The sequence below is a fragment of the Myotis myotis genome, unplaced genomic scaffold (genome assembly GCF_014108235.1).
Source record: "Myotis myotis isolate mMyoMyo1 unplaced genomic scaffold, mMyoMyo1.p scaffold_m19_p_1, whole genome shotgun sequence".
NCBI lineage: Eukaryota > Metazoa > Chordata > Mammalia > Chiroptera > Vespertilionidae > Myotis > Myotis myotis.
In genome coordinates, this window is record NW_023416313.1 from 22,890,682 (window position 1) to 22,916,361 (window position 25,680).

Genomic DNA, 25,680 nt, shown 5'->3' on the forward strand with positions numbered 1-25,680 from the left:
TAGCTATCAAAACATGATCCCTCGAGAAACCAGGTCCACATGGTGGTTTGGGAGCAGTTGCTCACGTGGTGCTGTTTCGCTGGTCTTAGTTATTCCTTCTTCATTTGACTGTATGATCCTCTAGGGAAATTCAAATTATTCTCTAAACCCCACATGATATTTCTGCATAAATGGTTGTTAAATATGAATGTATGGCTTGTGTATGTGTGTGTGTGTCAAACTAATATTCCATTTTTCAGCTGTGTTGCCTTTGAATTGCATGACTGGGAACATTTCTGATTATCAGTGTGAATTTAGTTTTCTACAAAAATAGTATTAAGTCATCTACTTAAAATGTTGGCCTGAAATTATTACATAAGTTGTATAACATGCATCTTAAAATATCTAACATGTCATTCATCTAAATTTTAGGTTTATTACAGTTCAAAATTATTGTCAATTGATTGTAGACATAAAACTTTTTGTTGTTGTTAATCCTCACCCAAGGATATTTTTCCATTGATTTTTAGAGAGAGAGAGAAACATCGATCAGCTGCCTCCTGCACACTCCCCACTGGGGATATGCCCACAACTAAGGTACATGCCCTTGACCAGAATCAAACCCGGGACCCTTGAGTCTGCAGGCCGACGCTCTATCCACTGAGCCAAACCGGTTAGGGCTAAACAAAAAGATTTTAATGAATATATGAATGTTACTTTCTTAGTAGGCAATCCTCCTGTTTTATTTCCTAGAGAATCAGAAAAACAAATGAAGAAGAAACAATAAAAAACATTCTATAATAATAAAACCATAATATGCTAATTAGACTGGACAGCCGAACGACCTTCCGGATGAAGCCGGGGCTGCGAGGGCTGAGGCAAGCCTCCGTGGCTGCAAGGGTCAAGCTCCTTGCATGAATTTCATGCATCAGGCCTCTAGTTAGATTATAACATGTGAGCACCTCCCCTTTAACTTTCCCTCCTCTTTAGAGAATATTAAAGACATGGTTTTGTTATGACATTTGTATCAAAAATCAAGAGGGAACTACATGGAATAATAAGAAAGCCCAGCAAACACATCGTATTTGGATTCACACCCTTGTGTAAGTTGGGCAAGTTCACATACAACATGGAAATAATTTCTAACTTTTGGAGTTAGTGGGAGTATCAAGTGAGAGAATATCATAGTATTGGCACACAGAATAACCCTCATATAATAAGAGTTCTTTTGCTCTCCAATATCAGTGTTTCTTTGATGATTTTAAGGTGTACCTCACTTTTCCATTTCCATAGATGCAGCCTTCTGCCCATGCAGAGAATGAGAAGACCTGGCAAGAAATCTCAGATGAGATCAAAAAGGTATTTAAGGCTGCTGTGAAACTGCTACACGAACAGGGGAAAATGAAGCACAGCCAAGCTAAGAGGTACCTGTTCTCAGGTAATTTTTGTATATCCTCAGTGCACTAAGGAAAAGATAGATAATAAATGTATTCATTGCTTCCCTTTCATGGTTCTGCAAGTTGAATTTTACTTACTACCTGGCAAAATTTAATTTTCCTAAATGTCTCCATCTCTTGGAGAGACAAATGTTCTTTTGTTTTTAACTCATAGATAAGCCTTTACTTCACTTGAGGACTTCTCCAGAAAATGTACTTTTTGAAAGAAGTCAGAGCAGGCTGGATATAATAGACCAGACACAGCCAGTGTTACTCAGTTAAACTGTTCATTCATTCATTCATTCATTCATTCACTCGCCCACTCAGTAAGCATTCATTGAGTTTATACTGTGTACCAGGCAATAGGGATACAATCATGAATAGGAAGGCAGGTCTCTGCTCTCCCAGAACTTATGTTTTAGTGTGTGTAGGGGGCGGGGAGTGGGGGGGAGAGAATAAATGATAGGCAAGTAATCAAATAAATGAACAAGATCATTTCAGAAAAGATAAGTGATGTGTATAGAACAAATTAGTAATAGGCTAATAAGGCCTGATGAAGGATGAGCGGGTCCAGATTTAGATGGAGTGGGCAATAAGGAAATGATGTTTGAGCTGACTGACAGAAGGACTCAGAGCCAGCAGTGTAGCATTTATTTTGAAAATCGATAGTAAAGAATTACTGAAGAAAAAGCAACCGTAGTTGCATTTTCAGATTGGTTTAGAGAATGATAGCAAAGCATTTGTGAAAACCTAAACAGCACTTGATACTATTCTCCCTGGATACATGGATTCCAGCTCAGAGAAATTATAAATAGTTCTGACCAAGTCATTCTCTGCAAGCTGTCAAAAATTAGGTCTTATTTTAAGTCTTCCTGAAAACACTGAAATGGGCAGGAATGAGTACTGTCTTCAGAATACACAGATGAACAGACATCCTTGTTCCTTTGGGATCTTGTTGATCCATTTTTGAGACTCTGGTTCTTCATCGTTATCAAAGGAAAAACCACCCTGTTTTAAAAGCATGCTGTGTTGGAAAAAAATAATGCCCACAGCAAAAGCTTTCCTATTCTTGGCAAGAAACATCAGTTTGGGGAAGGCATCCTCACTTCAGAATCATACAGCTCAAGGGTTCAGATATTTCATCACCAAACACTTTCTTCTAATTTTCTCCACATTAAAGACCTCTGTTCACATAGATATTTAGGAAGATAAATAATTTCATGCTATGTAGTATGAACTCCTACGAGTCATCTCTTTTCTGCTTGGGGTTCCATTGCTTAAAGATATACATGCTCAGAACAGTTTTTTACATTTATTTTACATTTCAATCTCATTTTAAGACCATATCTGCACAATGAAAATTGCTGGAGAAGTACCCACACTTTGAAATAGATGTACAGATAACCCTTGAACAATGTATGGGTTAGGGGTGCCAACCCTCTGTATAGTCAAATATCCACACATACCCTGACACCCCCAAAATTTAAATACTAATAGCCTACTGTTGACTGGAAGTTTTACCAATAACATAAAAACTCAATTAACACATATTTTGTATATGTATTATATACTGTATTCTTACAAAAAAAGTAAGCTAGAGAAAAGAAAATAGTAATAAAAATCACAAGGATGAGAAAATACATTTACAGTACTGTACGCATTTATTGAAAAAATTTTACATAAAACTAGATCTGCACAGCTCAAACCCATGTTGTTCAGGGGTCAACTGTAGTATCTATATATGTAAAAGCCTAAGTGACCATTATGACCGAACGACCAGAACAACCGGTCGACCAGTCGCTATGACACACACTGACCGCCAGGGGCAGACACTCAATACAGGAGCTGCCCCCTGGTGGTCAGTGTCCTCCCACAGCCAACCTCCTGTGACCAGCCAACCTCTCATGGCCCCTTCCCCTCCCCCCTCCATCAGCTGGCCTGCCCCAATTGGAACCTCCCACAATCCCTCCCACCCCCCTGCTGGCTGACCAACCTCCAGCCTCCCCGGGCCCCTCCCCCTAGCCCACCAAGCTCCTGGGCCCCCTACCTCACTCCCGCCAGTTGGCCCTTAGGGCCCCAATCAGGACTGGGCGAGACGCCCCAATTGACCCCGATCGTCAGCCAGGTCGAGAGACCCCAGCCATGTATGAATTCGTGCACCAGGCCTCTAGTATTTTATATTTTCAGAAATCTTGAAAATATGAATACTAACTAGAACCTGGAAAGGTGTACTATTTTTAAATGTAATTTTCACAACATTTCCAGTTTTACATTTTTATATAACAGAAGAGGAAGAGAAATAAATTAGACCTCAAAATGGTTCTCTACAGTCAAAACTGAGAAGTTTTAGGGATAGTAGAGAGACTAATGTCTCATGAATGCTAGTTACCAGGGCTGGGTATATCCTCCTAATGTTTCCTTTACCAGGTGCTGTGACTGGTTCAATTTTTGGATATTAAGAAAAATGCAAGGAGAAAAAAACAAATACTGCATAGTAAGGAAGGGGGACGTTTATAATATTTATAGACAAGTAAATATCAGAAATTATTCATAAAAGTCCCATGACAATGCACTTTGCTTCTAAAAATAACTCTAGAATTGACTTAATCTTTGATGGCTCTTTTATTCAGGTATATTTATTAGGTCTAGACCAGTGGTTCTCAACCTTCTGGCCCTTTAAATACAGTTCCTCATGTTGTGACCCAACCATAAAATTATTTTCGTTGTTACTTCATAACTGTAATGTTGCTACTATTATGAATCATAATGTAAATATCTGATATGCAGGATGGTCTTAAGCGCCCCCTGTGAAAGGGGTCGCGACCCACAGGTTGAGAACCACTGGTCTAGACCATCAACCAGGCACTCTTATGTACAGCCTGTCTTTTTTCCCCGAGCCAAGCTTAGGGAGGGCTCTACCAACTTGCTTCATCTGTATCTCATTCTATGCTGCATTATTATCAACACTCCTGATTGCTAGTATTCATATTCTCAAGATTTCTGAAAATATAAAATACTAGAGGCTTGATGCACAAATTTGTGCACAGATCGGGTCCGGCTGGCCCGCCCTGATCTGGCCAATCAGTCCAGGCCAGCTGGGGGGAAGGGTCGTTGGCAGGCCAGCCCCCAAGTCAAACTCCCTGTTGAGGGGACAATTTGCATATTAGCTTTTTATTATACAGTGGGGCCTTGACTTATGAGTGTCCCGACTAACGAGTTTTTCGAGATACAAGCCATCTCTCGGCCGATTTTTTGCTTTGAGTTGCGAGATAAAATTCGGGTTACGAGCCAGCTTCAGATACCCCACTGCTAGTTGGCGCAGTGAACATCACAGTGAACGCCACATCAGCCCAGCATCACATGTCTCACTCTTTCACTTTAAGATTTGACATACGAGTAATTTGAGTTACAAGCTCTGTCATGGAACGAATTAAACTCGTAAGTCAAGGCCCCACTGTATAGGATACTACAGTTGACCCTGGAATACACTCTTGTCCATGGAGTGATACCCATGTCAGTGAGGTTATAGTTGACTTATTTCAGGAGTCAGAGGTAACAGTGCATATCCAGTTATCATTCATTATGTGTAGAGATTATGGTTTGGCCACTTGTCTCTCTTCATGATACTGAGAATGCAGCACCCAGCCAATCCAGTGTGGCCCCTAGCATTTTACACAGATGCCTGGAAAAGATGTGGGCCAAAGGCTGCTCTCTGCAGGAGCTCATAAAGTCAAGATTTCTTGAATCTTTCCTAGTCTACATTATAAAAAGTCCCTGCTCTTTTATAAAAAGAAGACTAGACTGGCCTCCTTAATCAAGTTGTCTGATGAAAACCCTTAGTAAAACATACTGACACAAATGACACAGCTCACTCAACACTGGTGGCTATAAACATATCTTTTTATTTCAGTCACAAATTTTGATCAATCACTATCGTCATTGAAGAATTATTATTACGGGAATCCCACTAAAAGGCATCATTTTAAAATAAAATCCCACCTTCCTTAATAGTCACTGTATAGAATACAAGTATGTTTTAGGTTTCACTTGATGTTGGGATTGTGGATAGCACGTGGCAATGTTTTCCACTTATAACCAGCCCTGTGTATTCTGAGCGCCATCCCCTCACCCCATGCTCCCATCAGACTCCAGCTCAGTACTTACCCCCTTTCCTGGCCTCTCCAAGTGGATTAGGGCAGTGGTTCTCAACCTTCCTAATGCTGCGACCCTTTAATACAGTTCCTCATGTTGTGGTGACCCCCAATTTCATTGTTACAAAATGAACATAATTAAAACATAATGATTAATCACAAAAACAATATGTAATTATATATGTGTTTTCCGATGGTCTTAGGCGACCCCTGTGAAAGGGTCGTTCGACCCCCAAAGGGGTCGCGACCCACAGGTTGAGAACTGCTGGATTAGGGTCACCCTCCTGCCCACCCCCAATTGTTTTCCATCACTGCACCATGTAATCCTCCTTCCTGGGACTGAAACAATCGTAATACATTTGTTAGTGGTTCTCTGTGATTCCTGTCTGCTGTCCTCTCCTGGACTGAGAGCTCCATAAAGGTTTTTTCTCTCAGTATTGTCTATTTTCTCTCCATGGCATCCTGAGCAGCCAGCAGCATGCCTGGCACATAGTAGGTGCTCAATAAGACGAATTGGATGAAGGAAAGCAAAGGGGGAGGGAGAGAAGAAAGAAGGAAGTGAAGGCAGGTGGGCAGTTTAAAAAGACTGCATGCCTTAAAATTCATTCATTTTTATCTTTCTTCCCTAAAATAATGCACAAGTGATGTTTTACTTACGATGGATCTCATTTTAAATGTTCCTACGGAGCCTTGAGTGATTTATAATGTATATTTACTTGTATGTAAGCATCTATACTAATAATAGAGGAATATGCAAATTGTCCAGGATGCTGTCACAGTAACGACCGAACAGCAGGCTGCATGGGGCGACAAGGCCAGTAGGGGGGTTAGTGAGGGACGACCAAACAACTGAACAGCAGGCTGTGTGGAGCAACCAGGCTGGCAGGGGCGGGCAGTTGGGGGCGAACAGGCCGGCAGGCAGAGGTGGTTAGGGGTTATCAGGCAGGCAGGCAGGTGAGCAGTTAGGAGCCAGTGGTCCCAAACTGTGAGAGGGATGTCCTGGATTGAAAAGGGTGCAGGCTGGGCTGAGGGGATTCTCCACCCCCCCCCCATGCACGAATTTCATGCACCAGGCTTCTAGTATGTTTTATAAGCCTTATCTTAGAAGAAATAAGGTTACATACTAAGACATTTTTCTATACCTGATCTGATGGATATAATGTGGTTTAACAGTGACATGGACAATTCAGATTGATCAATAATCAGACATGATTGTATTTTAAACATGCTTTTTATATTGATATTTACCCGTAACTGTTTGGGGTACAATGCACCTCAAACAACATGGTGAAGCTACATGTAAAGGGGAGACTGACCAGGAAGCAGTAAACTGGATCCGTCATTTGGCCTCTCCTCATTCTTTCCTGGCTCCAATGGGGCCCTGCTCTTCACTCTTAGACCCCTGACGTCTGAGAGGAAAGTAAGGAAGGAGTAACCTAAATATAAACTTGGCATGCTTTCTTTCTTATGCTTATGTTCAACCTCTCCTTGCTACTGGGGAGAGAATGAAAGAATTGTATTTAAAACCCATTGTTCTGGGTTCCAGGCTGTGTAGGAAACACACATAGGAAATTAAGGAATGAAGAAATTATTCTATAGACTAATTATTCTGGGACTGGAGAATTAAGAGCTGAGCTGATGGCCTGTTGCTTCTTTGTTTCATGCAATAAGCTGATTTTGTTTGCTTTCAGCTATAGAGGATGAGTTTGACTTCGCCCTAGGCAAGCAAACTCCCGCATTCCTGAAGAAGTGCGTCTGCTACATTAGGAAAATTGCTAACATTGAGCGTTTTGTAAAAATCCCAGAGATGGGAAAATACATGGATATCACTGGGACAGACCCGAGGATTATCCGGGACCCAGAAGCCCAAGAGAAGCTGATAAAACTCAGGGACGAATTTATTCCTACGATTGTCGCGTCATCTAATCTCAGAGTATACACGTCTGTTACTCATTGTGACATGAAACTTGGCTATTCCCAGGAAATAGAAAACCACTACATAGAAGGCCTTGGTAAACAATTTTATGAGGACATGATCGATATAATTCAGGCAACGGTACAACAGAATTTTGACACGGAGACTGATACACTCTACGACGAAATCCTCCAGCATTCCTCGTTATGTAAAACATATGCCTCTTTCTACGAGTACAAGTGCGAATCTCTAACCAGAGTCCATAAATACATCCTCCCAAGCAAAACCGGGTACATCAACCCACTTATTATATACGGTGGACCATGCACGGGGAAGACGCTCCTGCTAGCTGAAGTGGCAAAGAAGGTAAAAGCCTACTCTTTTACGTGCATATTTATAAAAAAAAACTTACTTTTGGGAAACGTCAAATTGACCATATTCATTTCCATTTTCTGTGTTTACTCTCTGGTTTATAATTAATCTTTTTGGGTGACACTTCAGTGTGTCCCTTTTGCTGGTCTAACAGATGTATTGAAAGAGGAAGACTCCTAGGGTGCGAGTATAGGACAGCTTGATGTTTTCTCCCACTGTTCAGACTCCCACTGTGGGGCTGGCCTTCACTCGAATGGAAACTAGTGCGCTCTCACAGCTCTCCTCACCCCTCAGCAAAGACACACCCTCCAGTTGCTTCTGGACATGAAATCAGTCTCAGTTCCACAACTAATATTTCCAGTCGAAGATGATAATTAAAATTTCAGTCTACATTTCTCTCCCCCAGCTGAGGCTTACCATAAGCAAAGTATCTACAGTGGTAGGCAGGGACGTGGCCATCTTTTTTTTTCTTTCTTTTTTTTTTTTTTAAAAAAAGATTTTTATTGATTTTCAGAGAGAGAGAGAGAAGGGAGAGGGAGCAAGAGAAAATCAGATTGGGCCCACGCCATTGGCATATGCTCTGACCGGGAACTGAACCCACAAACCTTCGGTGCACAGGATGATGCCCAACCAACTGAGCCACACCGGCCAGGGCTCCTTCCTTTCTCCACACAGCACTTCTTCCCCTCCTTCCCTAATACCAAACCCCAACCACCTTTATGACCCCTATAGGGTTGCGATGGAGGGGACGTAGGAAAGGTAAAGTGGCCAGAAAGTTATGGCATGACCAGGACTGCTCTGACCTGGGCCCTGCACCCTCTGGTCTTGGCAGGCGTCGAGAGCTGCTTCTGCCTCTTCTGAGGCCACCTCGTGGCTTCCTGGAGGTCCTTCCCTGCCACACCCCTTGTCCTGGCTAAGCATCTCTCAGAAAAGTTGTTTCCTAGCTTGTCACTTGCTTGGCTCCTAGATAGTCAACAACACATTTGTAGTATTTTTCTACCAAGATCCTCTCCATAGCCCAGCAAACGAGAGAGAGAGAGCCATAGCCCAGCAAACGAGAGAGAGAGAGCCATAGCCCAGCAAACGAGAGAGAGAGAGAGAGAGAGAGAGAGAGAGAGAGAGAGAGAGAGAGAGAGAGAGAACTGGAATGAAAGTCAAATTAACTTCTCCAACTTTGTCTGCTAATAACCATTTAACTCCAAGCAAGTCATTTCTCCAGCCCGGACTTCGGTTTCCACTTCTGTTAAATGACACTGGAATTCCCGTGTTCCCTACAGAGAGATAATTGAGAATGATGACTCCCTGTTTATATAGTAAACTATTATAAAGCACAAATTTAGCAAAACCCTTTTAACCAGATTTTCATGATAAATAATAATCATGATGACCCTATAGCATCACAACATAGTAAAATGTCTCTGAAGCATAAAAGATTATATTCAGCGTCATTTTAGCGCTATCTTTTATTGCATTCTAATTAACTGGAAATTTGTTCAGCCATATATAGTATTATGTGATTCAATTAATGAAAATATCTGACTTGATATAAGTATAAATTATTTTGTAAGCTACTCATTAAACACTTACTAGATACCTACTATGTGCCAACAACCATGCCCAGAAAAGAGATTCAGCATTTTAAAATGTCATGACCATACTAGATATTCAGATTTACTGTTTATGAACCACTTTGTAACTTTTAGACCACAAGCTGAATGTTGCCTTTGCGTGAAATATTACTACTCACTATTTTATTACCTTTAGATGAGTGATCCTTAGGGCACAGCTTTGTGACAGCTCTTTGACCTTCTCAGAAGGTTCTTCCGTTTCCTGGTTCTAGATGACTTTCTGCATGGCCCGGGTTCCCAGAAGTCTGACCTCTATGGAGAAGAGATGTTGCAGTATATGACCACGTGAATATGTATTACCATTCTAAATGCCACCTTTATGTTTTAGGCTTATGGCTGGCTACATGAACACACAGGACCAGAATCAGACCCAGTAATAGTTGTGCGATTTCTAGGAAGCACGGACATGAGTACCGACCTCAGGACTCTCCTCCTGAGTGTTTGCGAACAATTGGCAGTGAACTACCGGTGTCTGGTTCAAAACTACCCTAAGAAGATTCATGACCTCCGTGACTTATTTATCAACCTTTTGAATGAGTCTTCACTGCAGAGACCTCTAGTAATAATATTCGACGCCCTCGAGCAGCTCTCAGAGAGTGACGAGGCCAGGAAGCTTTGGTGGCTCCCTGCTCACCTTCCCCGCTTCGTACGGGTCGTCCTCTCCACACTGCCCAACAAACACGGGATCCTGCAGAAACTAAGGTGCCTTATCCACGAGGAAAACAATTACATCGAGTTGATTCCCCGGGACAGGAAGATGTGCAGCCAGGTCCTCAAGCACCAGCTGCTGCGAGTCAAAAGGAAGGTCACCTCGGGCCAGCAGATTTACGTGAACAACGCGTTCTCCAAGTGCACGCTGCCCATGTTCGTGAACCTGACCTTCAGGGAGGTGAGACACTGGCGGTCTCACAAAGATGTCGATGAATCCTCCCTGTGTGTCACCGTTCATGAAAGTATAGAGCAGCTCTTCTGGTCCTTAGAGAAGAAGTGTGGTCAGAAACTGGTCTCCAGGGCGCTTGGTTACATCACCATGGCCAAGATGGGCTTGAGTGAAATGGAACTGGAGGATGTGCTGGCCCTCGACAACAGTGTCATGAATGAGCTCAATGAGCACACCAGGCCCACCAATCCCCTGAGAGTACCTTACCTGTACATCGCAAGGCTCAAGGAGGGTCTCAGTGGATACTTAATAGAAAGACACGTGAAGAACGTCACACTCCTGGTCTGGGCCAATAGACACCTGCAGCTCATAGCCCAGAAGCTGTATCTGAAGGAAGACAGTCACCTGCATGAAATGCACACCATCCTGGCAGACTATTTTCTGGGGGTCTGGTCAGGGGGCAGGAGGAAAGCCTTTTGCCTCGAAGACCCCTACTTGAATGGCTGCCTGGACTTGGAGAGCAGAAGCCTGCTGGAGGAAGAAAAGCACTTCATGGAACAGGCTTCATTTGACAGACAGGCCCCAGACCAGCCCTGGGTTTTCCAGTGTAATCCACTGGAGCCCGACATCTTTTTCGTCAATCATCGGAAAATGTCCGAGCTCTTGTACCACCTGACGAGGTGTGGAAAGACCGATGACCTGCTTTACGGCATCATCATGAACTTCAGCTGGCTTTACACCATGATCAAAATTGGCCAGTTCGACAAAGTGCTTTCGGACATCGAGCTGGCTTACAACTACTCGCAAGAGAAGGAGATGAAGTTCCTGGCCAACACCCTCCGCAGCCTCAAAAGCAAGGTCATTGCATTTCCCGGCTCCCTTTCAGCAGAGCTTCAGCAAAGGCTGCTGCCTGTCCTCAGTTCCCTGCCCAAACTGAGACACCTTCTCCTGGAGTGTGACAAGGACGGGCCCAAATATTGCTCCATTGTGCCGCTACATTCATCCATGGACGTGACATACAGCCCGGAGCGTCTTCCCTTGGCGTCCAGCCACCTGCATGTCACCGAGATCCTGCCTACTTGTAACCCCAGGACTGTTCTCACGGCTTTAGAAAGCGGTTCCATCAGCACCTGGGATGTGGAAACGCGTCAGCTTCTCAGGCAAATCACCACGGCCCAGTCCGTCATCCTGGGCATGAAACTCAGCGGGGACGAAAAGTATCTTGTGGTGGCTACGACCAATAACACCTTGCTGATTTATGACAATGTCAATTCCTGCCTTCTGTCCGAAGTGGAGATCAAAGGGACCAAGCATGGAAGTGGCTCCACCTACATCAATGGATTTACACTGTCCGTCAACCACACCCTGGCTTGGCTCGAAGCCAGCAAAGACGTCACTGTCATCGATCTGCTCTACGGATGGCCCCTCTACCAGTTCCACTGCTGGTACGAAGTGACGTGTGTGCAGTGCTCTCTGGACGGGGTATATGCTTTCTGTGGGCAGTACCTGAACACCACCACCATCTTCCATTTAGGGAGCGGAGAGAAGTTATGCACGGTGACGTCCGAATTTTCAGGGGGCTTTGTGAAATTCCTCCTGATCTTGGACACGGCTCAAGAAATGGTCATGGTGGACAGTGAGGGGAGCCTTTCTGTCTGGAACACGGAGGACATTTCCAGCCCCCAGCTGACCGACGACTTTGACTGCCGGAGGGAAGACAGCGAGGTGGTCAGCATCGAGCTGTCGGAGGACCAAAGTGCAATTCTGATCTGTAAAGCCCTCAGCATTGAGCTCTTGGACACCGGCATGTGGAAGGTGGCCGAGAAGTTCAGGGCGAAGCACAACGAGCGCTTCATATCCGCCGTGCTGTCCAAAAACGGAGACTGCATCATCGCGACCATGGAGAACACCTCCGCCGTGTTTTTCTGGAGGCGGGACACGGGGCAATGCATGGCCAGCCTCCAGGAGGTCTCGGGTACCATCGTGAAGCTGGTGAAGTCCAGTCACCACAACATGCTGCTCTCTTTATCGACCAGCGGCGTGCTGTCCATCTGGGACGTCGACATCATCACGGCCATGTCCAACATAGACAAGACCGGGAAGCCCATACAGAGCCTGGTGTTGCCCGCGAGGGGGGAGATCATCTACTCCCTGGACGGCTCGGACTGTGTGCATAAGTGGAACTTCAGCAGCGGGTTCATCGAGGCAGTGTTCAAGCATGAGGGCGTGGTAGAACACTGTGTGCTGACGTCCACGGGAGACGTGATGGTGACCTCGGATGACAAAAGCAGCCAGTACGTCTGGCACACCGGCAGTGGGGACAACCTCTTCCGAATCAACGGGCAGCGGATATCGCAGCTGCTGATTACACACAACGACCAGTTTGTGGTGTCTCTGTGCGAGGAGAACGCCTCACGGGTCTGGAGACTGGCCACGGGCCACCGGGTCTGCAACATCCTGACCTCGCTGCAGAACGCCTTCATCACCTCCGCCAACACCTTCGTGGTGGGCATGACCCAAAGCAAAGTGCTGGCCGTCAGCCTGTGGACAGGGAGCATCACCAAGAAGTTCTGCTGCGAGGATGGCACCACCATCGTGAGCTTCAAACTCATCCCCGACTGCCCCGACATCATCGTGTTCATCACGTCGGCCGAGACGGTGAACATCTGGAGCCTGACGGATGAGGTGATCTGTCGCCGTGTGCAGCTTCCCAACAACTTCCTGAAGACCCTGGAGGATTTTGAAATTTCTCCCAACGGAAAGTTAGGCATCATCTCCCGGGGAGATGAAAACATCAACGTGCTAGATTTGCACAGCGGTAAGCTGCGGGTGGTGCACGCCTCCGGGGTCATCTGGAGGCAGAGGCTGTCTCGAGATGGTCGCTACCTGGTGTACATCTGTTTCCGCAGCGGGGAGGACGAGGATGAAAATGGTGCCATCTCCAGTCTCATTGTCATGAGACTGGCCGACGGCAAAAATATCGGTGCTTGTTCCCTCTACAAAACACCCACGTTTCTGGCCCTCTCCCAGAGGCACCTGCACATCGTGGTGGGTTTTGACGACGGGAGCATAGGGATTTACACGGTGGTGGACCGTGTGGACGCTGCCCTGAAGATTAAAATCGCCACGTCGAATAGCAGGCAGATATTCAACAATGCGACACAGACATCCAGGGCAAAGTGTAGCAGCTACTGTTTCAAGGCGTCTGTGGATTGCTTGTGGAGAGAGTCTACTGAGGTCTTTGCCAGAGACAGTCCGATCACGGTGAGTGAGCCCACGGAGCCCAACGAGGCGACGCCCTCCAAGAAACACAATTCTTGCTACGACCGGGTGTGTGCTGCCCTGGAACCCAGGGGCCACAGCTATGGCCCTGATAACTGACGGAAAGGTTTTTCCTGCTCATCAGAGACACGCGAGACAGGTACCAAAGAGCGGTGGGTGGAGTATCTCCCGTATCCCAAATGATAAACGACTCATTTCTTAACAGACAAGAAAGAGGCCAGAGTCCCGGTGTGAATGATTCACATGCTCCTGAAATGCACAGAAATGGGAAATTGGTTTGGGGTTTGTCCTTCCTGTCATGTTTACCAAGGATTGAAGTCTTGAGACTTTCCTAGAGAATTTGTAGAAATCATATTTCAATGACTACATCACCTGGGGAGAGAAGGTGGTTTTAATACTGTGGGGGAAGAAGCAACATAACTCAGACCATGGGTCCAGCTGAGAGAGGCTGGATCATTTGGACTGGCACCGGCTTTATAGAAATCGGATGAAATCACGGACACACAGGGCTGTTTGACTTCCAGTGATTGTGGGCCATAAGTAAACACAGCCTTAATCTCTTCTTACATTTTACAATCCTGACAACTGTGTAAACCCAGTCTGCAGAAGAAAGGCCTAACAGTGCAAAATCATGTATCAAAAATGCCCAGATGTACTCCCAGCTTCCCAAGAGAAAGGATGTGCAATGTGAGGCCATGAACTGGACTGGGACGAGAGCTACCTGCCACCGTCATAGGGCTACCAAACCCGCAGAGCCAGCCTTCGTGAAAATACAGTTGCGACAATTGCATGCCAAGGTTTCTGTATAACGGGACATATGGTTTTTGAAGCTATTTCCTGGGCTGCAAAAGAACACATTTACTAAGGAACCACAATCTTTTCATGTCTTTTTGCAATGCCTACGTGTGCTGGGTGCAGAGGAGATTTTCGGAAAGGGCATTACAGATTTGGTCCAAACACCTGTTCATTTCTATCATCGTAGTAACAGAAGTCCGTGCTATTTAGTATGGAAGCATACGTTATTTCCTAAATCCCTGCAGTAAATCTTAACAGAAGGAACGCTTTCTCGTCACACCATCTATGAAACACTGACGATATCTGCCTTACTCTTACTCCTCCTCTTTCCTTGGAAAACCCAGATAGGTGACCAAATACTCTGGGACAAATGGAAGATGCCTGTCTTTGTGCTATAATATCCCATAAATCTTCGGGGTGTCCAAAGGCTCTTTATTGTCCCTGTTTGTAATCGCTTTCTTACTTCTACACCCTGTGTGTTTGCTTCTTTATCTGTCTCCCTTTCCGCTCCAGGACTCTTCAGAAAGACTTTTCTAGTTTTCTCCATGTCACAGCAGAAGCTGTGACATGATGGATTAAATCTTTTTTTAAAAAAACTACGTCACCTATGTAAAAGAAAACATTACATCCCGAAAGGGGAAAGTGATTTTCTTCATGTGGCATGTCTGTGGATAACTTTCCAAAGGGTGTCAGTAGCGGTGGTTTGGTTTTGCTTGAAAGGGGCAGTTGTGACTTGAGTAGGCAGAATAATGAACAAGGAACTGACTCGCTTTCGGTCCCGCACTGCCATGAACTCATCACATATCTGTAGACAGATCTGTCACCTCCCTGCTGTACTGTGTTTGTAAAGTGTAAACTAAAGATCATGGTAGCATCCCTGCTACAGCCCTCACAGGGATGTAGGGGGGCAATGTAAGAAAAAATATATAGTGACATCTTGATTGTTGGAAAGAGATGTCATTCAAAGAGGAACACCCAACCCATAGTGAAAGAACTTTTGTCAGGATGTCCCTCCTGGTCTAGCTACCAGCCAGGGAGGTGGTACCCAGAGAAGGCCCAGCCCAGGTACAGATCACCTGGAATTTACTGTATGAGGCGATGCTTTTTTTAGCACTTCAGAGGCAACACAGATTATTCCTGTCATTATCAGTTGGACCTCCATGCCACACATTTCTAAGAATTAAATGCCTAGATGGATTAAATGTAGTGTGTGAATGTTCTGTGTAACAGCCAATAGAGTTTAACAAGTGACTTGAATGATTTTTCCTAACTTGTTTGCAAAATGATAGCTCATATTGAATGTTTTTATGTAAACTTTGTATTGTTGGGAAGAATTTCCCAATCAGAGATTTATATTTTCATAAATGTTACATTTAGTTAAATTTTGTTACAGAGTTGTTACACTAGAAAATTATTGCAGTCTTCAAATAATATACAGTCTTGTGTATGTATTGTTTGTATGAATAAAAGATAAACTATGTAAATTTGTGTGGCATTTGTTTTTCTCCCAACCTAGGCAGATGTAGTTAGAGACTGTTAGTAATAATTATTATTATTATTCGTGCTTACTATTTATATACCAGGCACTATTTTTGGAGCTACACATGTACTAAACCATGTAATCTTCACAATAGCTTTATGTGTTAGGTACTTATAGTATTCCAAATTTACAGATGAAGCAACCTAGAAACCCAGGTCTAGGGAGAATAGCTGAACAGGACTTCAATGCACAATCAATGTACTTTTTTCTCAAAGCACATAAAAATATAGCGTTGAGTATCTGGTAGGCACTTTCTGATAATGACCTTTAAGACCTTTTCTAACTTTCAGATTACAGACCAGGCTAGGCACTGAGGATTCCTAGAGGTCTTTGCAAACTCTCTGGATCTTCAGGTGTACCACAATAGTTTGTACACTATTCAATTCAGCAAATATTTATTGGGGCATATATTTGGCCAAGAAGACAAAGGTTAATAAAGTAGTGTGTGCCTTCTAGGGTTTCACAGTGTTAACAGGAAAACAAAGAGGAAAACAAGTTCCATGTGTAAGTTCAAGGACAGTGTGCTTCCCGCCGGAGCTGGGGGTGGCAGTGGGAAGGACGATGACCAAGGACTTGTCCACTCATAAACTCCCTGCCGGTGAGAGACCTGGGGACTTTCCCACATGCACCTCTTCTTTTTATCACCTAATGGATCTGAGAAACACAGGCGTGCGCGCGCACACACACACAGTTTTCTTTTAACCGACAGCAATGGAGGGCTTACGTGGTGATAACTAGGAAATAATCAGGTGAAACTTTGTGTCTAGCTTCATGTGAAAATCATTCTCAGAGAAACTTAAAATCAAGATGTTAAGAAAAATACTGAATTGTCCATCAGGCTTATTGCCTCCATTTCATACGGCTGAGACTGATTTCCGTTTAAAATTTACCCCTCCTGAAAATGATTCCACCACCCATGCTAGAGAATGCCTTCTTGGATTCTAATCTAAATCCTTCGCATTGAAGGTTAAACTCTCATCTCTTTTGGTTCTCAGAGAAAATATAGAGAAATTGACCATTAATCTATACTAATAAAAGGATAATATGCTAATTAGACTGGGTCAACCAGACATCTTCCAGTCTTCCTTCCTTCCGGACAAAGCCACAGTGGCAGGGGCCAAAGTGGAGGCGGTTAGGGGTGATCAGGCCAGCAGGGGAGAGCAGTTAGGGTGATCAGGCTGGCAGGGGGGAGCAGTTAGGGGCAATCAGGCTGGCAAGGGGGTGCAGTTAGAGGCGATCAGGCCAGCAGGAGGGAGCAGTTAGGGGCAATCAGATTGGCAGGGGTGGGCAGTTAGAGGCGATCAGGCCAGCAGGGGAGAGCAGTTAGGCATGATCAGGCTGGCAGGCAGAGTCATTAAGGATGATCAGGCAGGCAGGCAGGTGAGCGGTTAGGAGCCAGCGGTCCTGGATTGTGAGAGGGATGTCTGACTGCTGGTTTAGGCCTGATCCCACAGGATCGGGCCTAAACCGGCAATCAGACATCCCCCGAGGAGTCCCAGATTGGAGATGGTGCAGGACGGGCTGAGGGAACCCCCCTCCTGTGCACGAATTTCATGCACCAGGCCTCTAGTCCTATATAATAAAAAGCTAATATGCTAATTAAGCCAAACAGCAGAACGACTGTCCAAACAACCTTCCAGATGAAGCTGGGGCTGCGAGGGCTGGCCAAAGCTGTGAGGGGCTGTGAGGGCCAAGCCCCTTGCACAAATTCCGTGTGTTGGGCCTCTAGTATTTATATAAACAAATTTCATACACATGGAATTTGTTGCTTAACTAAATATCTTCCTAGCATTAAAAACAGAACAAATACTGCCTGCTTGCTATATCCAAAACATTATTCTATGTCCTAGGGTGATTTGAAAATTAGTCACACACAACTCCTGCCCTCTGGAATCCTACAATCTAAAGGAGACACAGCTAAGTCAGGTGTAAGAGAGACTATGACTCTGGCCAATATAGCTCAGTTAGCCGGGCATCACCCGGTGCACTGCAAGATTGGCGGTTTGATTCCAGGTCAGGGCACATGCCCAGGTTGTGGGTTCAATCCCTGGTAGGGGGTGTATAGGAGGAAGTCAGTCCATGTTGCTCTCACATTGATGTTTCTCTCTCTCTTCCTCTCCCTTCATCTCTCTCTAAAAGTCAATTAAAGGTATTTATTTTTTAAAAAGACAGACTGTGATACAAAGTTATTAATAAACGTGAAAACCAAATGCAGAAAATACACCATAGAGGAGCACTGAACTCTGGGAATCAAAAGGAATGGCCAAGAGATGATGACAGAGAGCTGAGGCTTGAACAATAAATAGGACTGAGCTGTCAGAGTGTCAGAAAGACATTCCAGGTGAAGGAAGCTGTAGGAGCAAAAACAGTTGATTATTTTGGATGAATTCAAATGCTATGTTGGGATTTCAGACTTTACTCAGTAGTCAAAAAGGAATCATGGAGGGAACCAAGATGGCGGCATAGGTTAACGCCGGAGTTTGCTGCTTTGAACAACTACTTCAAAAGTGAAACCAAAAAACGGAAGGGACATCACCCAGAACCACAGGAACGCTGGCTGAGTGGAAGTCCTACAACTAGGAGGAAAGAGAAACGCATACGGACACTCAGAGGAGGCGCAGTGCTGAAGTCAAATTCTGAGGTGCGGAGCGGGCTGGCGGAGGGCTCGGTTGGTGTTTTCAATCGGGAGGGAGTCGCAGACTCTGAGCTCCAGATCCGGGCGAGTCTTTAGGGACCCAGACTCAAACGGGAGAAGCGGGACTGTCTGGCTTCAGTCAGAGCGAGTGCAGCTTTCTCTCTGAGCTTTGCAGCGGGTGCTGGGACTCAGAGAGGCAGAGCCCCTGGGGACAGGACTGAGAGCCGCCATAACTGCTCTCTCCGGCCCACCCTGTTGATCCTGTGCGACCCGCCCCGCCCAAGCCCTGCACACAGGCATTTGCCGGATAGCCTCAGGCAAAGGCTAGATTAGCACCTCCCTAGAGGACAGAAGTTCTCTCACTGCTGACACAGCTGATTCTCATAGCCACTTGGCCTGGAGGTCAAACCCTCCCTGGAATTAGCTACAACAATCAAGATTTAACTATAAGACTGCGAACAAAGACCACTAGGGGGTGCACCAAGGAAGCATAACAAAATGCGGAGACAAAGAAACAGGACAAAATTGTCAATGGAAGATATAGAGTTCAGAACCACACTTTTAAGGTCTCTCAAGAACTGTTTAGAAGCCGCCGATAAACTTAATGAGATCTACAAGAAAACTAATGAGACCCTCGATCTTATATTGGGGAACCAACTAGAAATTAAGCATACACGGACTGAAATAACGAATATTATACAGACTCCCGACAGCAGACCAGAGGAGCGCAAGAATCAAGTCAATGATTTGAAATGCGAGGAAGCAAAAAACACCCAACCGGAAAAGCAAAATGAAAAAAGAATCCAAAAATGCGAGGATAGTGTAAGGAGCCTCTGGGACAGCTTCAAGCATACCAACATCAGAATTATAGGGGTGCCAGAAGATGAGAGAGAGCAAGATATTGAAAACCTATTTGAAGAAATAATGACAGAAAACTTCCCCCACCTGGTGAAAGAAATGGACTTACAGGTCCAAGAAGCGCGGAGAACCCCAAACAAAAGGAATCCAAAGAGGACCACACCAAGACACATCATCATTAAAATGCCAAGAGCAAAAGATAAAGAGAGAATCTTAAAAACAGCAAAAGAAAGAAACTCAGTTACCTACAAGGGAATACCCATACGACTGTCAGCTGATTTCTCAACAGAAACTTTGCAGGCCAGAAGGGAGTGGCAAGAAATATTCAAAGTGATGAATACCAAGAACCTACAACCAAGATTACTTTATCCAGCAAAGCTATCATTCAGAATTGAAGGTCACATAAAGAGCTTCACAGATAAGGAAAAGCTAATGGAGTTCATCACCACCAAACCAGGATTATATGAAATGCTGAAAGGTATCCTTTAAGAAGAGGAAGAGGAAGAAAAAGGTAAAGATACAAATTATGAACAACAAATATGCATCTATCAACAAGTGAATCTAAGAATCAAGTGAATAAATAATCTGATGAACAGAATGAACTGTTGATTATAATAGAATCAGGGACATAGAAAGGGAATGGACTGACTATTCCTGGGGGGGAAAGGGGTGTGGGAGATGCGGGAAGAGACTAGACAAAAATCGTGCACCTATGGATGAGGACAGTGGGTGGGGAGTGAGGGCGGAGGGTGGGGCGGGAACTGGGAGGAGGGGAGTTATGGGGGGGAAAAAAAGAGGAACAAAGGTAATAATCTGAACAATAAAGATTTAATTAAAAAAAAAAAAGGAATCATGAAAAAATTTTTTAGGAGAATGGACTGATTGGCATGGTATTTTAGAATGACTCAGGCAGTACTGTGTCAGATGGATTAGAGATGGATGAGACCAATACAGAGACTATTGCAATGATCTGAGATAGAAAGTATAAGACTTTGCTCTTAGGACAGTGGCAGTGAGAATGCTAAGAGGAGGGGCAATTCAAGAGTGATTTCAGGAACAATTGAAGAGCTTAAGTGACTGGAGTTGGTGATGGAGAAGGAAAACAAATTCCAGTTTCAATTGCAACTGGTAGATAGCAGAGTTGCAAATAGAAAATGAATCGTTTAGAATATGAAAGTTGTGGCAATAATAAAGTTGGACCTAGAGAGTTCAAAGGTTCAGACATCCATGCAGGCAACTGGAAACACACCATTCATCCAATAAAGAAATCTGAGCTAACGATAAAGAATCCAACCAGTTACCTCTTTCTTAGAAGTATAAAATGCCTGTATGGTGCCTTTTGGTTACAATGTAAGCCAATACCATACACTTAAAATTTTTGTCCTTTTTTTTAGAACTATATTGACAAATCTATTCAAATTAGCTTCCCTATCTTCCATGACTCGTCAGTTGGAAACAATTTATATGCCATTGAAAACACAAACACATTTTAAAAACTAAGTGAATTACGGTGTTTTCAGTTCCACATGCTTCAAGAAACCATCGGTTTCTCTTCTGTATTTTGCACAGGGACCCCTCAGGTCCATGTGATCCTCAGGAAGTACAGATCACACTTTATATAGACACACCAGAGGGTGGGGTTTCAGTGTATCAACGTGACAAATTATGTAGCTCTGGTAATTTGAGGTTAACATGACAGAATCCCAGCCTTTACTTAAACAGCCACTTGAGCAGATTAAGAGCAGTGATCTGAAAACCGGATATACATCACCCCCCATATCCCTCACTGTTTCTGAACCTATGTGTCTGGGGTGAGGCCCAAGAATTTGCATTTTTACTAAATTCCCCCAGGCGGTGCTCATTCTGCTAGTCTGGGAACCACACTTTAAAACCTAAAATAAATAAAAAAGTCTTTATGGCCAGAATAACCTAACTGGAAAATGTACCAACATCCTGTGGACATTACTAAAATGTCAGCTAGAAGTTGGGCATGAGGTTCCTTTATTGTGACAAAGGGTTTTACCCGAAAATTATGTAAAACAGAGTATAACTTCCCTCATAAATCTGTCACTTTAAAGCATGCAGCTACTACACGACCGGGAAGATTCCGAAAATGAGTTTTCCTCCATAAAGACAATTGCCATGTAAATGGCGCTGGAGTCACTTCAGTGGAAACATTAAGAACCAAGGGCAGTGGGTATAGCATTCTCTGCTTGCTTCTCCAGCACCCTGTGGTATCCCTGGATGAGTTGGAGGGGAGAGAGAAGAGGGTGAGCTAGGTGGCGCAGTTGCTCAAAACATTGTGCTTTGGAGCGCAGGTGAAAAGAATGTCCCATGCTTAAGTAATACTTTGGGTAAAACAATCAGTTCTTCACCCACTTTAGGTGCGCGGATTACAACAAGTACAGGCGTGGAGCTCAGGAGGTGGGACGAAGCGTTGCAGCCGAGGCGCCCGCCCCAGGAAAAGAGAGAGAAGGTAGGGGCGGGGAGCATGATTGCATTGAGGTCCCACTGTGCTCTAGACAGGCGAGCGCCTGCAGCTTCCCCGGGAATTAGCCTGGGAGCGGCTGCGCTGTTACAGCTCAAACCATCCATGTCGCAAAGGCAGGCGGCCGTGCACACGCCAGGTCTTAGCGGCCGAAGCCAGAACCGCGGAGGTTACTGAACAACACAGGGGTGAGGGGTGCAGATCTACTTGCCAGGGGTGCATGGATTTCTCTCCCCACGTCCGTCCCGAATCCCGGGAAGCTCCCCTCTCCCAACAGCAGGACAGGAAAAGTTTCCAGCAGGGGCAGGAGGCTGCGTGCAACCCGGTGCGGGTGCTCAGAGGCCGGGCGCCAGGAGTTTTTGCTTCAGTGCGTCCGGGAGGCCAGCGCCGGCTGCGGGAGGGGTCGGAGTTGGAGATCGGGGCCCGAGCGCGCGCCCGGGGTGCAGCCAGGGCACCTCCGGGGGAGCCGCGGGGTGCGGGGCGCGCAGGTAAAGGGTTACACGTGCCGGGGAGGCTCGCCCCGGGCGGCCACGTGATGCGCCGGCCCAATGACCGCGCCGGGGCGGCAGCTGCGAGCACCGCGGGCTCTGGGCGCCGTGGAGCCGCCGGTGTTTCCCGGCGCGGCCGTCCGAGGCCCGCGAAGCCATGGGCGCCGTGTCCCCGCCGCCGCCCGGCCCCAGGTAGGACCGTCTCTGCCCCGCGCGTCCGGCCCGCCGTGGGGAGGACCAGGGCTCGGGCTCCCAGCTGCGGAGCTGGGCTTGGTGGCATCATTTCCCCGGCTTCTCTCGCGGGTGATTTTTATTTCTTTATTTCCTTTTGCCCTGTGGTGAGGCGACTCTCAGTTTGATTACTCGGGACAAGTCTCGTAATTCAGCAAAGGCGCGGAAAGAGGCAAAATCCAGGACAGGGGGCGGGTGGGGGACTTGTACCAAGTGCCCAAAGGTCAAGACAGTTGGTAAAGCTTGGAATCTAGTTGGTGTAGGAAACACTTTTGTTTTAAATCCCTAATTAATGAGCTTACAGCCGTGCCCGAGAACTTGACTTGGAAAAACTGCTAGAGATTTTCCTTTATTTCTAAGTCCCTCCTCCCCCATTTTTAAGCATCTGAGTCTCTTTTTTTTTTTATTCTCCATAAAACGGAAATGGAACGTGACCGCCGCTGTTTCTCCGATGCGCCCTTGGGTCCCAGGATTTGGCCCCTTGGGGTGCCGGCGCCCTGGGTGGCGGAGGGAGGGCTGGAGGGGACCCGGTGCGGTGCAAGGTAGGAGCACGTGTTGACCGAGGGCGCCGGCTGCAAAGGGTTAAGCGGTCCCGAACTGTTTGCTGACTATGTAATGATTAGGCCAGCTCCTCCTGGTCGCTTACCTGGGTCTCACTGACCTTGGCAGCCCTGGTGAGGTGGAGGTGAGGTGTTCACAAACCACCACTGAAGAATTGTTCCGATGATGTCAGCCGGGGTTTCTTTCTCCAGATCTGTCATTCAACTCCTTTTAGTAACCGGGCACATGTTATTTATTGTCCATTGCTGTGTAGATGTTTGCCCAGCGAATTGAGAGGAAGTCGGTGTTCATGTGGTGGTTCCGAATCCTTACAGATAGATTTTTCTTCCTGTCACTATGAGAGGGAGTCACTGAAGTCGCTTCTCACCATGACTTAGGGATCCTCGGTGGTTGGAACCAAGCTATTGGGTGTGTGTTGTTGTTGGGGGCGGGGTAATAGCTGGGGGAAAGATGAGAAATATTTGAGAGTTGAATGAGAAAGAAATGGAAACTGGCAGCTACTTTTAAAGACAATAGAGTATATATTTGCCACTTATTCCCACACTTATTAGTAAAACTCCAGCTCATACTGTTTTAAGCAGGAGACTAAAAAACAGCAGTGCCTACAGAGCACCCTAGCAGTCCTGGGGTACATCACTGAAACAGTACTTTGAAGCACTAAAGGTAGAGTTCTTCAGGGGTTATTTGCATGTATCTGGAGTGTATGGAGTCAGTTATAGGAAGCTGCCTTGATCTCAGAGGAGGAATGGACCAGGCACTGATAAAGGAAGGCAGAGTTCATGGTATTTCTCTTTGTCTACTCCCTCTATCCATCCTGCGCCTGCTCGTTCCTCAGCAACTATGTGATAAGTGCCTATCTCATGGCACCTGGCCCCAGGGCCTGGTCCTCTTCAAGGTGGTTCTAGAGATTTAGAGAGACAATGACATGGAAAGATAAATGCGAGGAATCTTAGCTATGTACTAAGAGCTCTTGCGTATATGGATTTTAAAACAGAAAACTCGTGTATCAATGAAATATGTCCATTAACCTAAGAAATGGAAGGCTTCCCCTAACTTCTCACCTCATGCCTCTCTGAGCCTGGACACATTACCTACCTGGCTGAGCTCTGGCCAGAGGCCCAGCCCCAAGGGCAGAGCAGGTACTGCCCTCCTGGCTCTTGGAACGGCCCTGCCCTGGGTGCCCCAGAGCCCATTGACTGGGCTTCTTGGAATGGGCTCCAGTTTCCGAATAATTGACTGCCAGCTCCCCAGTAGCTGGGTTTCTTCCACCTGGAATGTTTCAGATGTTCCCCTCATTTCACAATTTTCCCAGTTACCCTGAACCTTGGGCACTTTGGGGGGAGTCTTGGTTAAATAGTACCTCGGTCCTGCCTTTTTTTCCTTCTTCCTTTTTTGGTCTTTAGGTAATCTGGTTGCAGATAAAATTCTAGACATCTAGCTCTGGCCAGTGTTGCTCAGTGGATAGGATGTTGGCCCTCAGACTGAAGAGCCTCGGGTTTAAGTCCCAGTCAAGGGCACGTACCTGGTTGCAGGTTCCATCCCCAGCCCCAGTCAGGGTGGGTGCCAGAGGCAACCAATCGATGTATCTCTCTCACATCAATGTTTCTCTCTCCTCCTCCTCCTCCTCCTCCTCCCTTCCACTTTCTCTAAAAATCAATGGAAAAAATATCCTTGGGTTAGGATTGACAACAAAATATCTTTTCTTCTAGATATCTATAAAAGAGGAGCTGCTAGGGGAGGGCAGATGTAAGCCTCACCCATCCGCAGGTCTGATGGGGCACCCACTTGTAGCCTTTTCTAGTCTGGTTACCACGTGAATGCTACTTAAGAAAACAAAATGAAATATTTTCTCTATTTGCACCCTGAGTATGTCATAGTCCCACAGAGATTAGAATCTTCAGAAGGACTATATGTCATCAATATGACCCTTTCCTAACGCATACTTATACCACACCCATTGGATGCACATGTGTCCTGAAGCAGATGCTTAACAGAGCTCGAAATACTGACTCAGTCATTAACGTCTTAGAAAAGACACTCCTCAGCCGCACAGGACAAAAAGAATATCATGTCCCAAATGTCACCCCTAGCAGTGAACGCTGTTCTGTTCAGGGTACAGGTGGCTCTAACATTAAGTGAAACCCGGATTTGGCGGTGGAGGCAGCACTGGTGTAGACCCAGAGCCACTAGACCCCGGAGGGGTGCTGGGGACACAGTCCTTGCCTTCAGAGAAGCAAGGAGGATGTGAAGCAGAGATTGTATTTAGAAAGCCTCTGGCTGCAATGAGAAGAATGAAATGGGGAAGATACAAGCAAAGCAGTTTCTGTAAAAACCCACATGAGCGGGGAGAGAGAAGTGAATTGATTCAAAAAAATAATTATGAGCCCAGCCAGCATGGCTCAGTGGTTGAGCGTTGACCCATGAACCAGGAGGTCACGGTT

The 25,680-nt window shown here is 45.6% G+C and overlaps 2 protein-coding genes across 5 annotated transcripts in view; both read left to right on the forward strand.

The window, feature by feature from the left end:
• The window catches only part of NWD2 (NACHT and WD repeat domain containing 2), a 148,225-nt gene extending 132,278 nt beyond the window's left edge, over positions 1 to 15,947 (forward strand). Inside the window, exons 5-7 of the mRNA XM_036331078.1 lie at positions 1,273 to 1,417; positions 7,258 to 7,847; positions 9,810 to 15,947. Coding sequence (XP_036186971.1) covers positions 1,273 to 1,417; positions 7,258 to 7,847; positions 9,810 to 13,742 — 4,668 coding nt within the window. The 3' untranslated portion in view covers positions 13,743 to 15,947. The remainder of the gene's footprint in view (positions 1 to 1,272; positions 1,418 to 7,257; positions 7,848 to 9,809) is intronic.
• Positions 15,948 to 21,855: 5,908 nt separating this feature from the next.
• Positions 21,856 to 25,680, forward strand: part of CUNH4orf19 (chromosome unknown C4orf19 homolog) — a 66,147-nt gene continuing 62,322 nt past the window's right edge. Inside the window, exon 1 of one of the 4 annotated variants that reach the window (XM_036331111.1) lies at positions 21,856 to 21,947. The gene's annotated coding sequence lies outside the window, so the exon portion shown is untranslated. Of the gene's footprint in view, positions 21,948 to 22,195; positions 22,448 to 22,512; positions 22,640 to 22,669; positions 22,751 to 25,680 lie in introns of those variants that run through there. The other 3 variants (XM_036331128.1, XM_036331100.1, XM_036331118.1) reach the window with 3 other exon arrangements.